The sequence below is a fragment of the Limanda limanda genome, chromosome 17 (genome assembly GCF_963576545.1).
Source record: "Limanda limanda chromosome 17, fLimLim1.1, whole genome shotgun sequence".
Taxonomy (NCBI): domain Eukaryota; kingdom Metazoa; phylum Chordata; class Actinopteri; order Pleuronectiformes; family Pleuronectidae; genus Limanda; species Limanda limanda.
Window position 1 is genome coordinate 12,679,233 of NC_083652.1, and position 19,428 is coordinate 12,698,660.

At 47.1% G+C, this 19,428-nt stretch overlaps 2 protein-coding genes across 2 annotated transcripts; both read left to right on the forward strand.

Moving 5' to 3' along the window:
- Positions 1-342: 342 nt before the first annotated feature.
- smarca4a (SWI/SNF related, matrix associated, actin dependent regulator of chromatin, subfamily a, member 4a) lies at positions 343-12,707 on the forward strand. The gene is made up of 34 exons (XM_061089907.1): positions 343-437; positions 2,437-2,694; positions 2,872-3,004; positions 3,554-4,021; positions 4,192-4,290; positions 4,385-4,640; positions 4,935-5,061; positions 5,182-5,355; positions 5,516-5,689; positions 5,777-5,947; positions 6,032-6,082; positions 6,165-6,295; positions 6,399-6,462; positions 6,542-6,666; positions 6,789-6,936; positions 7,052-7,215; positions 7,356-7,422; positions 7,535-7,645; positions 7,757-7,999; positions 8,093-8,206; positions 8,356-8,463; positions 8,607-8,693; positions 8,785-8,831; positions 8,933-9,099; positions 9,186-9,349; positions 9,482-9,748; positions 10,139-10,216; positions 10,309-10,527; positions 10,616-10,875; positions 10,972-11,077; positions 11,175-11,276; positions 11,387-11,519; positions 11,610-11,749; positions 12,016-12,707. The coding sequence occupies exons 2-34, from the start codon at positions 2,479-2,481 to the stop codon at positions 12,046-12,048; spliced, it is 4,947 nt and encodes a 1,648-aa protein (XP_060945890.1). The 5' UTR covers positions 343-437; positions 2,437-2,478; the 3' UTR covers positions 12,049-12,707.
- A 700-nt stretch (positions 12,708-13,407) lies between these two features.
- On the forward strand, positions 13,408-17,554 carry LOC133023659 (clusterin-associated protein 1 homolog). Its single transcript, XM_061090733.1, has 11 exons — positions 13,408-13,451; positions 13,532-13,643; positions 13,893-14,154; positions 14,295-14,390; positions 14,710-14,793; positions 14,875-15,008; positions 15,097-15,238; positions 15,593-15,644; positions 15,746-15,861; positions 16,002-16,044; positions 17,472-17,554. Exons 1-11 carry the CDS (start codon positions 13,430-13,432, stop codon positions 17,552-17,554), a joined length of 1,146 nt encoding a protein of 381 aa, XP_060946716.1. The 5' UTR covers positions 13,408-13,429.
- The last annotated feature ends 1,874 nt before the right edge of the window (positions 17,555-19,428 follow it).

Consider the following 19,428-nt stretch of genomic DNA (forward strand, 5'->3'; position numbering starts at 1 on the left):
GTACAACCCAATGTATATATTCTGTTAATAATGGGAGAGAGAGGGACCAAGAGCTGTTTATATAAAAAAGATGATTTATTATTATGAATATTATAACCACACAGAACCATGGAGCTCCTCCGGTGTGAGAGTCTCCTCCCGGGCCTCCTGTCGCCTCTCTCCCGGGCCTCCCCTCCCCCACGCCGGCGTCTCCCTCCCTCATTCCTCGCCGCTCCTCACTGGGCATGCGGGGCAGTGCGCGAGCCGACCGACAGGTGGCGCTGCAGAGTCGAGCACAGGCCGATCCCCGCGATACGATCTCCAGAGAAGAGGAGGAGGAGGAGGAGGGTGAAGGGAAAAAAACCGACTGGGTAGGTCGCTCTTTGTTTCTGCTTTGGAGGAAAAAGCGAGAGACGTCGCGACCGGCGAGGATTCAAACATCGCGTTTCACCGCCAGCGTGAGTAGAGTTCTTTCCGGCTGCACCAGGGGCTTCCTCCCCGCAGGACCCGAGGAGAAATCTGCTTTTTATTCCGCGGGGGTTATAGTGTGTCTGTGTATGTGTGTGTGTGTGTGTGTGTTTTGCGGGAGAAAGCCGAGGCATCGCTGTGGCGCGACTGGAGCAATGAATGAAACCCGGTCGTGGATCCGCATCGAGTCCCGGGTACGGGAGGCGCGACGGATCAATCCCCTCCGGCGGGGATCGACCGTGCTCTCCCGGGCCACACGGCCCCAACTCCCCGCTAACAACACCCGCTTTCCTGCCTGATTGGCCTCGGACAGCATGGCCCGGCTAGGCTAACCCCCACTAGCTCGTTAGCATCCCCCCAGCTTGTGTTGTTGTAGGCTTCGTCTTTTTCTCTAAGCTAGCTAGTCGGCGGGTCGCGAGCTCGGCTACTTCCTCTTTATAGCTTTTATTTTAAATTTCAAATTTCAAACCGGATCCGGTGAACACCTCGCAACACGCAAGGCTTCGATCGAACCGAGAAGTGAAGAAATCGGGGGTTTAATTCACGTTAAAGCGACGAGAAGTGCCGACCCCGGCTAGGCCTGGCTAGCGCTAGCCGAGCTAACTATGCTAATAATAGCTAACCCAATTGTTATTTCCTTGTAAGTGTAAACAACGCGTTCTTAAAGCTGGGATTCGAACGTGTGTCCAGATGTTGACTCATCTCTGTCCCCACACATCTGTCTGTGGCTCGTGTGGTCCAGCAGGGATCCGTCTATCACCGGGGTCTCTCGACCTCAGGTTGGATTCGATCAGTGACAGATTTGAAGCTTCTGGGATTGTGTGTTTCTGGAGTTCATATTTGGTGGAAACCGTCACATGGCTTCAGTGTGTGTCTGTGTTGTGTGGCTGTGTTGTTTTATCAGTGTTGTGAGCAGCTCCAAACCCGGTACATGCACCCAATAAAATGAGGGATCAGCGTTGGGGAGATTCATGATAATAGTGTTAATGAGAATCAACTTTATTTGTGTTCATGTTTCCAAACACAGTTATAAAGTTCTGCATCAAGAGAAAACTGTTGTAAACATTATGAAACATGTAAAAGCAGTTTGTAGCTCACACAGCATTAAGTATGATTACAAAGTGAGAATGATACTGATGAGAAAAGAGTCATAAACATGATACATGATTTTTTAAAAGCTTGTTTTTAAAGGAGGATGAATAGTTTGTTCCAAGTTGTGTGAGTCCCTGACAAAAAGTGCCATCCCCCTCATAAACTATTACCTCTTATATGAGATGTGTTGGTTGTGTTTGTTATTTAATTTGCAAAGCATGAAACACAATGTTGAAGAAACAGCGTCGCTCTACAGGCGTATGAACAGTGATCCACCCGCTGTATAGAGATTTACATCAATTAATCGTGATTGATTTGATTAATCTGCTACGGTTTTGATAATCAATTAATTGTTTTACTACATTTTTGAGCAGCACGTTAAGAAGCCACTCGAATCTGCGTCTTGACTTCTTGTAAAAGTTAATATGTTGAAGTTTTGAATTGTTGGCTGGGCTTCACAAGCAATCTGAAGACTTTTCACTGTCTTCTCATATTCACTTTACTAAAGGATTTATCAATTACTTCAAATTATTGATAGATACATTTGATGTAAATACTTGTTGCTTGCCGGCCTTGTTAAAAGTGTAGTGGAAGTAACATCTAATCGTGGCTGGTGAATTTGTGCTTAAAGAAACTGTCAAATGTATTTTAAGTTGAATTTATATTGCATGAAAGGAGAGAACATGATGTCTTTTATTTTCAACCTGCAGAATCTCTGTTGCTGTTTCAGTGACTCAACCCACTTGTTGCTATATAATCAAATTTGACTTCGTTGCCTTAGGTGTTTAAATATTTGGACCTGCACTGCACCTGTAAAGTAGATAAACATGTCCGCTCTGCTGCTCACACATATATTCCGACCATTAACGATATTCCCGGTGTCGTCTCCCTTCACAGGGGACCTTGCTGCTGCCAAACATTCCCAACTTCCCCTGAGAGATGTCCACTCCTGACCCCCCGATGGGAGGGACACCTCGGCCGGGACCCTCCCCAGGCCCAGGGCCATCTCCAGGAGGCATGATGGGCCCGAGTCCATCGCCAGGGTCAACCCACAGCATGATGGGGCCCAGTCCGGGGCCCCCTGGGTCTGGGCACCCCCACCCTCCACAGGGACCCTCAGGATATCCTCAGGAAAACATGCACCAGATGCACAAAGTACTTTAATTTCTTATTCCCTTGTTTAATGCGCTTTTATTAATCTTTCCTCTTGGATGTACACAGAATTAAATTAGCTGTTGTAATATTTTAACCTGAATATCTTCAGAGTGGACATATTTTACACTCTAGGACTGTAAAACTATAACCTTTGAATATTCTGTGTCTTTTCATCAGCCCATGGAAGCCATGCATGAGAAGGGAATGCCAGATGACCCTCGCTACGGGCAGATGAAGAACATGGGCATGAGACCAGGGGGGCACAGTGGTATGGGACCCCCTCCGAGCCCCATGGACCAACACTCTCAAGGTAAAGAGATAGTAACTGACCACCTCCTACTCGTCCCAGGAAACCTGTGTTCCTGTTGAACCGATGACTTTGTCACGTTGACCTGGAGTACGAGCAGCGAGCACCCATCCAGCCGGTTCCTCTTGTTTTGACTGCTCTTATGGCAGCATGAGCAAACAGCTGTGGGCAGGACAGTAGGAGGGGAGGAGCTAAAAGGGGGTTTACCCATCAGACAAAAAGAACAGCAGCTGCTTCTACAAAGCCGAGAAGAGAGAGGCACTCACAGGAGCACTTCAGTGACAGCAGTGTTGGAGTTGACTAGTTCCGTGTCCTACAAGAGCTTTATGTAACAATGTGAAGCAGCTACGTATATTAATCACCAATGTGTGAACAGAATGGAACGTAACTTCGAACAAGTTCTTCCCCAACGTGTTCAGTTGCGTTTGGACTGATTTCCCTGTGATGAACTCAGCAGGACATACAGAATCTTTTAAATATCAAACCTACTTAACATGATACCTGCATTATTCCTTTGCCGTACCAGTCATGGATCTGTCTTGTGCTCCCCAGGTTACCCGTCACCATTGGGGGGATCAGAGCATGCACCCAGCCCTGGCCCACCCAATGGCCCCCCCTCGGGCCCCATGATGCCCTCGGGTCCCCCTGGTCCCGCCGCGGGTCCTATGGAAGGCAGCGGTGACCCTAATCAGGGCATGGGTCAACCTAACCGTGGAGGTCCCCAGGGTCCAGTCGGACCAGGTGGACCAGGAGGCGGACCTGTCGGTGCTGGTGGGCCGGGTGGGCCCACTCCTTTCAACCAGAACCAGTTGCACCAGCTCAGGGCCCAGATCATGGCTTACAAGATGCTGGCCCGCAGTCAGCCGCTACCGGATCACCTGCAGATGGCTGTGCAGGGGAAGAGGCCCATGCCAGGGATGCAGCAGCAGCCCATGCCTAACATGCCACCATCTACCGGACCCGGAGGTGGACCTGGGCCTGGACCGGGACCAGCTCAAGCCAACTACAACCGACCACACGGTGAGTTAAAGAAGACCCTCAGCATATTCAGAATGTGTTTATTATGTTAACATGTTAATAAAGGCAGAATATGAGATAGCTCTACAGAGACCCCTGGTGGCTGAACATTTCTTAACATTTGTCAATTTCTGCATCATAGTTCATCTAAATATGTGACATTGATGTTTCAGGCATGGTTGGCCCTAATATGGTCCCCCCTGGACCTGCAGGGGTTCCCCCAGGTATGCAAGGTCAGCCGACCAATGGACCTCCCAAATCCTGGCCTGAAGGTAAACGTGGTCTCGACGCTCAGTTCAATCAACTCTGTGTGATCTTATGTGCACATGCAGCTAAACTGATCTTTTCTAAATTCCCACCTGTCAGGACCTATGGTGAACGCTGCTGCTCCATCCAATCCTCCCCAGAAGTTGATTCCCCCTCAGCCCACTGGCAGACCCTCGCCCGCTCCTCCCTCTGTGCCCCCTGCTGCCTCCCCAGTCATGCCCCCTCAGACACAGTCCCCGGGTCAGCCGGCCCAGCCTCCTCCCATGATGCTGCATCAGAAGCAGAACCGCATAACCCCCATTCAAAAACCCCGCGGGCTGGACCCAGTGGAGATCCTCCAGGAGAGAGAATACAGGTGAGTGGAAAAACACGCGTGGCATCAAATCTTATCCTATAATGAAGTATCCTCCTCTGAGTCGGTAGCTCACATCTCTGTATACAGACCAATGTCTGACATCAACCTTTTAAATGTAATATATTACCTCTGCAAAGCACATTATAGATTAATGTTGGAAATGGTTGTATTGCAGAGTGTGTAACATACAGTTCTTTCACCATATTGAGTGTTTATCTAATTTGTGATTATCAGCTAGAAGAGTTTATTTAATTTATGGTCATTATTGTAATTTTTTCTGCATACCTGTTGCAGGCTACAGGCCCGTATCGCTAACCGTATCCAGGAGCTGGAGAACCTGCCCGGCTCTTTAGCTGGTGACCTGCGCACCAAGGCCACCATTGAGCTGAAGGCCCTGAGGCTGCTGAACTTCCAGAGACAGGTAGGGATGTGTAAAGTACAGACACCTGAAGCACCTGCTCGACCTCCACGTATTCAGTACTCTTACACTAGAATGCCAGTTTTTTTAAATAATCATTTCTGACCTTCTTTGTACCTGCAGCTGCGTCAGGAGGTGGTGGTTTGCATGCGGCGTGACACCGCGTTGGAAACCGCCCTCAACGCTAAGGCCTACAAGCGCAGCAAGCGTCAGTCTCTACGTGAGGCCCGAATCACCGAGAAGCTGGAGAAGCAACAGAAGATCGAACAGGAGCGCAAACGCCGTCAGAAACACCAGGTAAACTGCTGGAAAACACCAGAGGGTTTGTTACAGGGCAAAGGGATTTACTTCACAACGAACGCCAGTGTAAAGTGGAGAGTAGGGATTTTAAAGAGCTTGATAGAGTTCACGTTATGTAGTAATTTTAATAATAGTGGTGTATTTCTTCTGTTGACAGGAATACCTCAACAGCATCCTGCAGCACGCCAAGGACTTTAAGGAGTACCACCGCTCCATCACAGCGAAGCTCCAGAAGGCCACCAAAGCTGTGGCCACCTACCATGCCAACACCGAGCGAGAGCAGAAGAAAGAGAACGAGCGCATTGAGAAGGAGCGAATGCGGAGGCTGATGGTGAGTTTCAGAAATATATCGGCGAACTGTTGTGGTTGTTTGTTAGTCCAGTGGCAGCATCTGACCCCTGAGTGACTCTGATTCCAGGCTGAAGATGAAGAGGGATATCGTAAACTTATCGACCAGAAGAAAGACAAGCGTCTGGCCTACCTGCTCCAGCAGACAGACGAGTACGTGGCCAACCTCACCGAGCTGGTGCGAGCCCACAAAGCCGTGCAAGCTCTCAAAGAGAAGAAGAAGAAGAAGAAGAAAAAGAAGGTAAGTGTTCGGAGCGAAGCAGTCGTAAAACATCTCGTTATGTTTTAAACGTTACGCAGACTCTAATTGTTTGCGTGGTTTCAGAAGCCCGAGGCCGCTGAGGGTCGTTCTTCTGGTCTGGGACCTGATGGAGAGGTGAGTTTAAAACAAGAATCGGACAGATCACCTACGTTTGAATAAGATGTCAGGATTTATCATCTCCCTGTGCTTCTCTCAGCCTTTAGATGAGACCAGTCAAATGAGTGACCTGCCTGTGAAGCTCGTCCATGTTGACAGTGGAAAGATCCTGACCGGGATTGAAGCACCTAAGGCCGGTCAGCTGGAGACCTGGCTTGAGATGAACCCAGGGTAAGAGCCACACCTGACTTTATAAAGTTCCCATGCGGAAGAAGAAGAGACAGATCCATCTGAATGTATCTGACTTTGTCAAACACATTTTGTTCCTCCGCAGATATGAAGTAGCCCCACGTTCAGACAGTGAAGAGAGTGGTTCAGAAGACGAGTATGAGGATGAGGTGCGTAACAGTGAACTCTACATCAAAGCTTGTAATTGTCCTTCCATCGTGTTTCTAACTCCATCGTTGTTTTTGTTAGGAGGAAGAGGAAGTGCTGCCTCCGCCTCCACCTCTGCCCATTGTAGCTCCGGTAGAGGAGAAGAAGAAGATTCCCAACCCTGATAGTGAGGAAGTATCTGAAGTGGATGTCCTGCACATCATCGAGTAAGATACACGTGTCTAAAATAACCATAAATATTAAAGTTAGGTCCTGATCTAGTCATTTTAAAGCACGTGTTTTCTCCGTATCCTAACTGGATTTCTGTGCTGTATCCTCCATCTTCCAGACACGCCAAGCAGGATGTAGATGATGAGTACAGTAATGCGAGTTTCGAGCGAGGCCTGCAGTCCTACTACGCTGTGGCTCATGCTGTCACCGAGAGGGTGGAGAAGCAGTCCACGCTGCTGATCAACGGGCAGCTCAAGCAATACCAGGTACACAACAGAAGAAGAGAATCACTTGTTGCTCTCATGTGAAGAGAAAACCAGACTACATGGTTTAAGGATTTTTAACAAACCCAAACCAACTCTCCATCTTCTTATTGTTCAGATCAAGGGTCTGGAGTGGCTGGTGTCACTTTACAACAACAACTTGAACGGCATCCTGGCCGACGAGATGGGTCTCGGGAAAACCATTCAGACCATCGCCCTCATCACTTACCTCATGGAGAACAAGCGCCTCAACGGCCCCTTCCTCATCATCGTACCTCTCTCGTGAGTTTAACACATCTTCCTCACTTCCCCGTGGACTCATCTGGGAAAACACAACTTAAATAGCAAATGTGTACAAACTGTGTTTTTGTGTTCGTATATTGATGAAAACCTCATAAACCAGAGTTGTTTCTCCTTCTCAGAACTTTATCGAACTGGGTCTACGAGTTTGATAAGTGGGCGCCATCAGTCCACAAGATCTCCTACAAGGTCAGTGGCACCTTCTTGGATATTTAATTTTGTTCTATTTGTCCCAAACTTTGGTTCTAAATACATGTCTGTGTTTTTGAAATAAATGGAACGCGTGCCTGTTCACTTTCAGGGGTCTCCCGCTGCTCGGCGTGCGTTCGTTCCCATCTTGCGCAGCGGCAAGTTTAACGTGCTGCTCACCACGTACGAGTACATTATCAAAGACAAACAAGTGCTAGCAAAGGTAAGGAAGCGTCCACGTGTTTAGTGTTGAGTTTCAAATTAATCCCTGAATCTCCCTCAGATGTGTTGTTTCTCTGTCTGACCTCTAAACGTCCTGTGTTTCCTCCCGAAGCTCCGTTGGAAGTACATGATTGTGGACGAGGGCCATCGAATGAAGAACCACCACTGTAAGCTCACCCAGGTCCTGAACACGCACTACCTGGCTCCACGGCGTGTGCTGCTCACCGGCACCCCGCTGCAGAACAAGCTCCCCGAGCTCTGGGCCCTGCTCAACTTCCTCCTGCCAACCATCTTCAAGAGCTGCACCACCTTTGAGCAGTGGTTCAACGCCCCCTTCGCCATGACTGGAGAGAAGGTGATAACCACAATAGACTGTAGAAAATCCACAGAACACAAGCTGCCATGATCTGATTCTGAATATGTCCTTGTTATCTCTCTTTCCACCAAGGTTGACCTTAATGAAGAAGAGACCATTCTGATCATCCGTCGTTTACACAAGGTTCTCCGACCGTTCTTACTGCGCCGACTCAAGAAAGAAGTGGAAGCCCAGCTGCCAGAGAAGGTCCGGCTGCTTTTCATTTATTTAACTTACTATTTCCTGTTCTATTCTCACTAGGCAACGTATTCTCACATTGTCCTCGACACAAATATGTGTATATATATTTAAAATCCAACTGTTTCCTTGGTTTTTCCCTCCCTGTTGTTTTCCAGGTAGAGTATGTGATCAAGTGCGACATGTCGGCCCTGCAGAGGGTTCTGTACAGACACATGCAGGCCAAGGGAGTGCTGCTCACAGACGGGTCGGAAAAAGACAAGAAGGTAGTTAGGAGATCATCATCACTTAGATTATGATTGGACAAGTAAACTCTATGTTTGAGATGCTTGAGCTGGTGCAATGATGTTCAATTAAATTTAAAAGCTCTGGAAACTAATGTCTTTTTGTTTCCTTCTGAATCCTCCAGGGTAAAGGAGGCACGAAGACCTTGATGAACACTATCATGCAGCTGAGGAAGATTTGCAACCACCCTTACATGTTCCAGCACATCGAGGTGCCAGAAGACACTAGAGTGTAACCAGTATTTTCATGCAGAATTCACAGCAGAAAGAATGAACCTAAACTCTTGTTTGTTTGCTTCACAGGAGTCTTTCTCTGAGCATCTCGGTCACTCCGGTGGAGTCGTCACTGGGTAAGTTTGACACTGTGGAGGTTTGTACAGCACCTGTGTAGGTGTGTGTATACGTCGCACACTGGTCTATTCATGCTCATCTTCTTCCTCTGCCTGCTCAGGCCTGACCTGTACCGATCCTCTGGGAAGTTTGAGCTCCTGGACCGTATCCTGCCCAAGCTCAGGGTCACCGACCACAAAGTGCTACTCTTCTGTCAAATGACAACACTCATGACCATCATGGAGGACTACTTTGCATACCGCGGCTTCAAGTACCTGCGTTTGGACGGTGGGGCGACTTTCTTTCAACATAAAGAAACACTCGTGATATTATTTTCATTTTAAGTTGATTGTAATAATTTGGTGTTCCCATAGGAACCACCAAGGCGGAGGACCGCGGCCTGCTGCTCAAGACGTTCAACGACCCAGCCTCCGATTACTTTGTGTTCCTGCTCAGTACCAGAGCCGGAGGCCTGGGCCTCAACCTGCAGTCTGCTGACACAGTCGTTATCTTTGACAGCGACTGGAACCCACATCAGGTATTCCTGTCAATATATGTTACGGGTCTCGGATATGGCAAAGGCTGTTTTGAATGAAGACTGGAATCAACAACACCTGAATCCTTGGGGAGGATTAACTAGAGATATCGTGTGTGTGTGTGTGTCCTACAGGACTTGCAGGCGCAGGACAGAGCCCATCGTATCGGGCAGACCAACGAAGTGCGCGTCCTCCGCCTCTGCACCGTCAACAGCGTGGAGGAGAAGATTCTGGCTGCGGCAAAGTATAAACTGAACGTGGACCAGAAGGTCATCCAGGCTGGCATGTTCGACCAGAAGTCCTCGGGCTGTGAGCGACGGGCTTTCCTCCAGGCCATCCTGGAGCACGAGGAGCAGGACGAAGGGGGGGCTCGAGGTGGCTGCCGCACAAGGGGGGCGTGGGTGGGTGTGAACTGAACCTTGCCGCACATCGCCCACCAAATCACATTCACAATCACCTGTTCGCTGCTTCACCTCTTCATTTTCTTTTTTTCCTCCTCCTCTCTCCATCTCTTTTCCTGACTTCCCCTATTTTCTCAGGATTTTTGAGCTTTCATCAATCCAGACTTTTCTCCCTTTTTTTTTTCTGCTTCTACACAAACCTTTGATGGTTAATATGAAACTTTATCTCCTACAAAACATTTCCCCTTTCTACTGATTTTTTTTTTAAATACATTTTTATTAATGTTAAAATGTACTTCCAATGATATTTCAGCTCAGAGTCTTGGCTCTGAGGCGCCACACTAATCTCCTCGAGCCTTTTCTCACTCCCTCTGTCTCGTGTGTGTTTAGGAGGAGGATGAGGTTCCTGATGATGAGACTGTCAACCAGATGATTGCCAGAAGTGAAGAGGAGTTTGAGCTGTTCATGGTCGGTACCATTTCCTTTGCAGTTGTTGCAGAGACTTTTTCAATCTGAACCCACTAACCTCCTGCTGTGTCCTTTTTCTTTTTTTATCTCAGCGCATGGATCTAGACCGACGCCGGGAGGATGCTCGCAATCCCAAGAGGAAACCTCGTCTGATGGAGGAAGACGATATGCCCAGCTGGATTCTGAAAGACGACGCTGAGGTGGAGAGGCTCACTTGTGAAGAAGAGGAGGAGAAGATGTTCGGCAGAGGTTCCCGAGCACGGAAGGAGGTGGACTACAGTGACTCGCTCACTGAAAAGCAGTGGCTCAAGGTGGGTTGTCATCATGTTAGGCTGTTAGAAAAAATTATGTTGGCTGCGTTAAATCCAGAGTTTCTGACCTGATTTCTTCTCGACACAGGCCATAGAAGAAGGTAATCTCGAGGACATTGAAGAGGAAGTGCGTACCAAAAAGACAACAAGAAAGCGAAAGAGAGACCGCGACCACGACGGCCCGGCCACGCCCAGCTCCAGCAGCGGGCGTGTGCGGGACAAGGACGAGGAGGTGAAGAAAGCAAAGAAACGTGGTCGCCCTCCAGCAGAGAAACTGTCTCCTAACCCTCTCTCCCTCACTAAGAAGATGAAGAAGACCGTTGACGCTGTGATCAAATACAAGGATGGGTGAGAACAGAACTGCATCTCATTAACACAAGTTCTAGTACAGCATATCTAACCCATCGAGCGGTGCATCCTAACACAGCTTCTCTGTCTCCGCAGCAACGGGCGACAGCTGAGTGAAGTCTTCGTCCAGCTGCCGTCTCGCAAGGAGCTGCCCGAGTACTACGAGCTCATCCGCAAACCTGTGGACTTCAGGAAGATCAAGGTGAGGAACTTTCCACTTCCTGTTTGTGTGATTTCTCTCATCTCGCTATCGAACATGTGTTTAACTGCTGCTTCCTCTCGTTGCCTCACTCCATCAGGAGAGGATCAGGAGCCACAAGTATCGCGGCCTGAACGACCTGGAGAAGGACGTGATGCTGCTGTGTCAAAACGCCCAGACCTTCAACCTGGAGGGGTCTTTGGTGAGTCCAGTCATGTAGTGTGAACTCTGCTTAACACAAATGAGAGAGCCTTTGTTTGATTCTTAGCTTTTATAATAATTTAACAATCTCTCTCACTGTCTCTGTTTCAGATCTACGAGGATTCCATTGTGCTTCAGTCTGTCTTCACCAGTGTGAGGCAGAAGATCGAGAAGGAGGACGAGAGCGAAGGAGAGGACAGTGAGGAAGAGGAGGAGGATCTGGATGAAGGCTCGGAGTCTGAATGTTAGTATGAGAAACGCAGCGTTTCTGCACAGAGCAGTGAGGCAGGAGCTGGTGTGGTGATGTTTATATGATCTTTGTTTTTCCCGTCAGCTCGTTCAGTGAAAGTGAAGATCAAGCTCAGCCGGAAAGAGAAGGGCGATCGTTCAGGAAAAGGACAACGACGAAGGGGCCGCGGCGCTCGGGCCAAGCCGGTGGTGAGCGACGATGACAGTGAGGAGGAGCAGGAGGAGGTGAGAGAATTCAAGAACAAAGTCCCAATGACAGTTAATAAACTGTTCATGCGTAGGAAGGCTCTCAGTTAATTCATCACATTACTGTTAATGCATGTGCACAGTAGATTCAGGCATACAGAATATTAATTAAAGGGTAATTAATAGGTCTTTACTCTCTGAGACTTTTACAGCTGTTAATGTGTGATCATCTCTGTGTGGTCGTTGTGTACTTTGCGTTGAATAGCGTCATTAACACTGTGCTTCCGTTGTGTGTTTTCCCTCAGGAGCATTCGGCCAGTGGCAGCGATGAGGACTGAAGCGATCCCCTCTTATCGGACCAAGGCCCACTGAGCCCCTTACTGGACTTAATATATTTTACTTAGACACAGCAGGGAGACAGTCAGTGGACAGGGCCTAGTTTTACCTAGATGAGCTGATTTTTAGTGAGACAATTGTATTCTCATTAAAGTATACAATTAATTAAAAACCAATTAAAAACAAAAAAAATATGAAAGATATGAGCTCTCCACTTCCATATTTAAACCATTTTCCCTGTATGAGTAGTAGTGTGTCTCTTTGCCTTTTTGTTTTCTCCTGTAAATGGAAAATTGACAGAGCCTGAACTATAGACTGATCGTGGGCCATTAAGACAGCTAACTGTTTTTTAAAACTGATATTAATTTTGTCATCTTTTACTTTGGGACAACACGTACATGTGAAGCAGGAGTCACTGCGTTCCTCCTTTTCCCTTTTTGAATGCATGTCGTGCGTGTCTGTGGAAATGCACCTGGATGTGTCTTTGCTATTATCTCTGTGTTTAATTTAAGACTACAAGCGGGATTGCGGTACATCCCACCCTGCAAGCCCCTCCCCCTCTCAGGTTGTGTATGTAAAGAGGGGGGGGAAGGATAGGACCATTTTCTCGTGTCGGTGTCACTGGATTCCAAAAACTACAATAAAGGCATCTCATAATAAACCTGCTGTGTTCTGTTATTTGTATGACTGCTTTTTAATAATTCTTACTTCAACCATTCAATCGTCAAAATGTTCCTCTCAACCACATTTCTTCTACTATACAACTTACTTTCAAATATTTATACTTTTTGAAATATTCAGCTTATTCTGCAATTATTTGGAATATATAATTGTTTTCTATGGGAGTGGTTTCTTAGTGGCAGTGTGACACATTCAGAGATGCAGCAGGTGGCAGTAGTGCACCTTGACGTGGGTTGCCAGCCGCCAATATACACAATAAACAAGCACTTGCACTCCTTTGATCTTTGCAAACTTACCGTAGACTATAGGAAAGAAGTATCTGTGATGACATCACATTCCTTTGATCAAGTTTTGAAGTATTCATCAGGTTTACTGAAGAAGCATCAGAAGCTTTCAGACTGTTTACAAGCAGCAGCTTAACATTCCTAAAGCAATTTCATAAGGTTTGTTAAAGACCATCATATTCAGATTGATTCCGTGTGTTCTGGAAACAGAACTTTAAAAAAGATTGTTGCTTTTACCAGATAACCTAATATTAACCCTCCATGACACCAAGCAGGAGCTTTTAACTGTGACTAAAGTTGACTTAGATGCTAAAACATTTGATCAAAGGTTCAATAGGCTGCACTGTCAATAAATCCTGTGTTAAAGTGGATACCTTACTTGTGTTGCCAGTTGAAGGAACCAGTCAAACCAGCCGATATGTCCTTCAGAGAAATAAGAAGTAAGTAATGCCATTGTGTTAGATGAACTGAGAGTTGTTGAGTGTGTTGTCAGTCACTGGAGTTCCATCTTCTCTGGCAGACTTCATCGAACAGATGAGGGCGTTGGAATACCCCAGGTCCATCTCCATGGAGAGCTTCAGGCGGCCGAACTTCTATCTGCTGGCCGACATCCTCCGATTCCTTGTGAAGAGGTGTGACTGAACTTTACACGTCCTGCATTCTTCAAGTTTACAAAGTCCTAAAACCTGTGATGGTTTGTTTCTGACACTCTGGAGTGGACCAGAGGTTATCACTCACAAGTCTTTCCTTCTTATGGCCTGGACAAAATGGTTGTGAGCCTAGAGTTGCCCTCTTGTGGTTATTTTCCTTTTATGTGTGAAACAGAGAATAATGGGATAATTCCCTTTGTCTTATTTCTCCCCCCCCCCCCCCCCACGTAGCATTGAGCCTCACATGAACATTCCCACCGACGTGGCCACGGAGGCCTCCAGGGTGACCTTCATCCGAGCCGTGGTCCAGTTCATGGTGACGAAGGCTCAGGTGAAGCTCAACCTGAAGCATCTGTACCAGGCCGACGGCTACGCGGTGAGAGAGATGCTGAAGATCACCTCGCAGCTGTACGATAACTTGGAGGAGCGCGTGACCCCGGACGACCGAGACACGGTGGACGACAGCGAGTTCAAGTTCGACCGCGGCTCGTGGGTGAGATGCAGCTTCGAGTCATGTTAACGACCACGTTTCTTTATCTTCAGTTTAAAAAGTTTAGATCAGTTCACGATTTAGTTCTTCGGTGGAAGAGAAGTGTGTGCTGCTGACTGTGTCTCACTCTGTCTTCTCTGTAGATGTCTGATCTGAAAGCAGCTCGACAGCTGACGTCCGAGGTCACGGCCTCAGGAGCATCTCTGTGTGGTTTACTGGGAGAAGAGGTGGCCCTCAGGGTGAGGAAGCACACACACACAACAACAACTGACACACTGGTTTCCACTTTCCTTCGTCTGGACTCCACACAGTCAACATTTGGCTATTTTCAGATCGATCACTTTACTGTTTGAAGTGTTATAGAAGCAGTCGTGTCTCACAAGTTATGAAACAACCGATGACCAATGATTTTACCTTTTTATGATTTATACCTTTCCTAAAAACCTACCACCAACAGTCATCTGGCCTTTGAAGCTTGATGATGAAGTCATTGTGAAAACACACCAGTGTCGGTGCTGCAGGAGACGACTCTGTCCTTGTTTCCACTTTGCCCAACAGGAAAAGAGAACTGCTGCGATTTCCAGACCTCTGGACATCAACGAGACGGAAAAGGCCTTCGAAGACGCCCTCAAGGAGGTTTTGGTTCGTATTGATCCAGAAAATCACACATAATCCATGAAATGGCACAAAATCTGACATCTCATCTTTGTGTTTATTTTCCAGTTGAGTGCAGAGAAGACTGGAGAACTGCTGCGTATTATTGAGTCTGACGTGGCCATCCTGGACGATAAGATCGAGCAGAAGATGAAGGAGGTGGAGATGACTCAGACCAGACTCCAGACATGTCGGGGGATCAGGTCAGTTTATGACAGGACAGGAAGCAGAGAGGCAAACGTCTATGTTCCACAGCTTGTCATTTTTTTTTATTCCTGGTAATTCCCTCAGGCCGGTGTACATGGACGAATACGAGAAGATCGAGGCGGAGCTGGAGAAATCTCATGAGGACTATGTGGTGAAGTTCAGATGCCTCACTCACCTGGATGCTCTGATGGATCAGTGCAGCAAAGTGGAGAAGCAGAAGCTGAAGGTGTGAGAGTTTGTCATGCTCATCAGAGACCTGTTTGCTAGAATGGATATGAAAACATAAACAAGAATAGAAAATCTGGAAGGTAGTCAGTTACTCTATGAACCAGTCTGTAGTAATTTATCCTTCTCCTGTGTTGTGACCTGGCTTCAAACATTATTATTATGTTACAACATATGTTACATCGATCTCTAGACGTGCAACCGACCATGTGAACTGACTGGCCCTCTTATAATCTGCAGGCTGAGAAAAGTATATAGCACAAGTGACAATTTTAAATTCAGATTCAGACTACAGACACTAAGGCTGAAAGAACATATACTGACGGATGTGTGAATGTCGTTGTCGCCCCTGCAGGAGGCTGAGAACGCCCGGAAGACGATCCAGAGATATAGCATGTGGGGCGCCAGTAAGTCCAACACACACACACACACACACAAAGCAGAAAGTCCTGACGTGACCTCATCCCTTGTTTTCCAAACCCTTTCTTCCTTGTTATGATCCGTGCAGGAGCTGATGAGGATTCGGACTCCGAGAACTCGGGGGACGAAGGCCCTGGCAACCACAGAGAAGAGTGTCGCCTAGCAACAGGAGACAGTTTCATCAAGGCCCTACTGGGTAACAAGGTGAGTGTCACCTGATGTGTCATTTTGTGTCTTATTGTCGATCGGACACACACACATCAAGCTTCTGGATTAGCTGCAGTTGCTTTGGCTTATTCTCTGTTTTCACTCGTTATAACACATTTCAATGTGCTTCTTATCAGCGTTTTCACAATGATGATGATGGTGGTGATGAAGATGAGGAGGAGGAGGAAGAGGAAGAAGAGGAAGAGGAGGAGGAGGAGGAAGAGGAGGAGGAAGAGGAGGATTTTGAGTGTGGACCCCCCAGGAGGGGTCAAACCTCCACGAGGGCCACGAGTGTCTGTCTGTCGTCCATCAGTGACGAGTTCTGAAGGAAACAAACAGTTTAACATTTTGAAAGATTCTTTCCTTATAAAAGCGTAAAAATATTAATTTCATGCATTTGTGTTTTCACTGTATTATTTAAAATATTTTTTAATAACATTATTGAACAGAAACATTTGTTTGTGTCCTTAGAATAAATTCAAAAGTATTGAGAAACATACTCCACAATTTTCCATCCGAACTGGTAGAACTAGATCTTTATTATCCCGTAGAGCTTTTAAAAACAAATTAAAAAAATAAAATAACTAAAACATGAAGACAGCAATTCCTTCTTTATTGGTGTTTTACTGCACGCGACTCACGTGCACACTAGGGGGCCTCGGACTCATGCATCTGCAGACGTCTCCACTGTCCTCATCTGACTTTGTGCTGTTTGAGCCGCAGCCTGGAGTTCATGACTCAGTTCCAGTGATTCTTCTCCTTTATTCCTCGTTTCTTGTTGCTTCTTTTCACCGAATCCTCTCTCTGCAGGTGACTTCATCCCCCTGCTTGCTCTTTGTTGTAGAACACTGTGGGTTTATTGCAGATTTATTGTTTCTGGGACTCAGATTCGCTGAAAACACAATTTAATATCAAAGTGTTTCAAATTCAAAGTGTTTGTATAAGTGGCCAGTCCCATGGAGATCACCCATGGAGACAGTTTACTAGGAGGTGTTATGAATATCCTCAATTTAAAGAAAAGCAGCTCAGAGCAGCTGTAAATCCTCCTGGAGGCGACCTTCCTCACATATTTGAGTGAGTGTGTAGGAAGGAGGCGAGTGGGGGGGGGGGGCGAGGCTGAGAGGGGAGGCACGGTGCTCAGAGAGTCTCAGAGAAAAATCCACGTGAGGTCCCAGCTCCTGACGCTCCCACATCCTCTCAACACCTAAACAAACACCAGGGGAACACGTCTGCTACGAATCTGCAGGGTGGGTGATTCCAGGAGGAGTCTCCCTGCAGAAACATCTCACTACAGGAGTGAGTTTTGTCATTAATTCATTGCTACTCACTCATATCTGAGCAGATAAACCTCGCCCGCCCTTCACTTGATAGTGAACCATTTCCCCCACACGGCCTTTTATTGTTTCATCCCCTTTCATCACCGCGACAACCTTATCTTCTCCACCAGGGCCAAGGTGATGCCTGCAGATCTGACCCTTCCCGAGAAGTCGGTTATTTATTGAGCTGCACGTGCACGAGAGCCGGGCGGTCCAGGAATCTGTCCCGAGCCGACACAGAGGAGTGAACCCAATCTCTCTGTTCTCTGGTGGTTCTGCGGCCTGAGCGAGAACCCCCCCGCCTGGCTGTGCTGTGCGAGGCGAACAGGAGCCAAAAACTGCATCTGGGAGATCCTGATCTGACCTCCAGTTGAAGACAGAGACAAAGTGGATCAGTTGCAGCCAACACACAGCCGCCGATTGTTTTGTCAGGCGAAGCAGCAACTGTGAAAGGGATTGTGTGGGCGAGCATACTGGAAGAACCAGAAAGTGTTTACAGAGGCCGAGATGGGGGGGGGGGGGGTGGGGGGGGGGTTGAGATTGTGCCAACATGAGAGAGAAGTTGTAGGAGAGGGGTGTGTTCTCGGCTCTCGTGAAGAAAAGACATTCACAGGAATTGAACCTCATCTGCACCCTGGTTTCTATTAATGCCGCTCTCCGACCCATCTGCTGGGTCAGCGATTCATAACAGGGTGGATGAGAGGAGGAAGAGGAGGAGGAGGAAGAGGAGGAAGAGGAGGAAGAGGAGGCAGGCATCAGAGTGCATCTCATCGGGAGGTCAGAGGTCAAGCCCGACGCCGCCGCCGAGCAAACGTTTCATGCTTCACAGCCGCTCGCCAAGTTCTAGCAGGAGGCCGGAAAGTTCCCTGTCACTTCTTATCAAACGCAGCTCGATGTACATGCGGGTCGGGGGGGCGGCGGGTTCCCCCACTGAGAGAACATGTCATGTACAGGACCAGGCTTTGTGGATGAGGATGGTGGTTTGATGTGTAGAATGTTTTAATGGTTTGATCATGATTTGAGTTTTAATTGAGGGAGAAAACGACTCTGAACGACTCGATCGCAGAACGACACTTTAATGATTCCTGAGAGGATAAATAAAGGATTAAAAATTACTTTGTTGAAGTTTAATCTGCAGCAGCCGCGCATTAATCTCTTATCAATACCATGAATAAGTTTAGTCGAGCAAAAGGTGAAAATGAAAAGTACAGCAGTACATCAGTAGCCTGACATACAATGGAAGTAGAACTTGTAGGACTTGTAATGTATTTGGCTTTAACTTGATACTGAAAAATTTGATAAAATTAACTAATTCTATTCCCACATCAGATAACTTTAATTTGAAAAAACTTGATTGACTGTTCATGACCGTGAGATGTTTCTTATGACTAAGTGCCCTTTGGACTGGGAACATCTGGACTAACCTGCCTGTTCAGTAAAGTAGTTTAAACCACAGTAGCTGTTATTCCAGCAACCACACAATACATTGATGCCTCAGTATAAACGGTCATGTATGTTCAGTCAGGGAGCATTTAATCATTTGTAGTTTGGATGTCAGACTTTCTACATTAGCATTTCGGTACCATAAGGTGAATAATCTCTGTGTTGTACCCATGCTATGTCCTGAGCAGCAGGACAACCTTGGCCTTGCTCTTTCACTTCCATTTCGCAGCCTGTGTGAAGTTGAGCTTCAGCTTTGACGTGAAGCAGCAGGTTAACAGACTCAATAATCACAGACACAGACCCAGTGTCTACGTTTCCTCTGTGGATCTCTCACGTGCCTCAGAGTGTTTCTCTGACATAAAATGGACTTGGTCAGTAAAGGGCATGCAAGGTGGGGGTTATCTGAATCCCTAACCCTCCTTGTGATAGGCACAGGGTCAATGTATTCACTCGTCAGTACATTTCCTCTGATGTGCTTCAGCTTCTTGTTGTTTTGAACCTGTGTCCACGTTCGAGTGATTTTCCTCCCAAGTATGTTCACAGAAACATCTAGATTAATCTGAACGGTTCCCAAAGAAAGTGTCTGTGACGCTGAACGCTCTGGGCTCGGTTCAAGGTTGTTGTTCTTCAGCTTTATCTCCTCTGATGGGCTTTATCTGCAGCTCTGTGAATGTAAATCTCGTAGTAAACTCTCCATATAGACTCACTGGAACTGAGACTTTGAACCTGGTTGAACCTGGGCAGGTTTTTCTTGTTTGTTTTGTTGCATGCGAGGTGACAAACTTGGGTTTGGGAAGTGGTGATA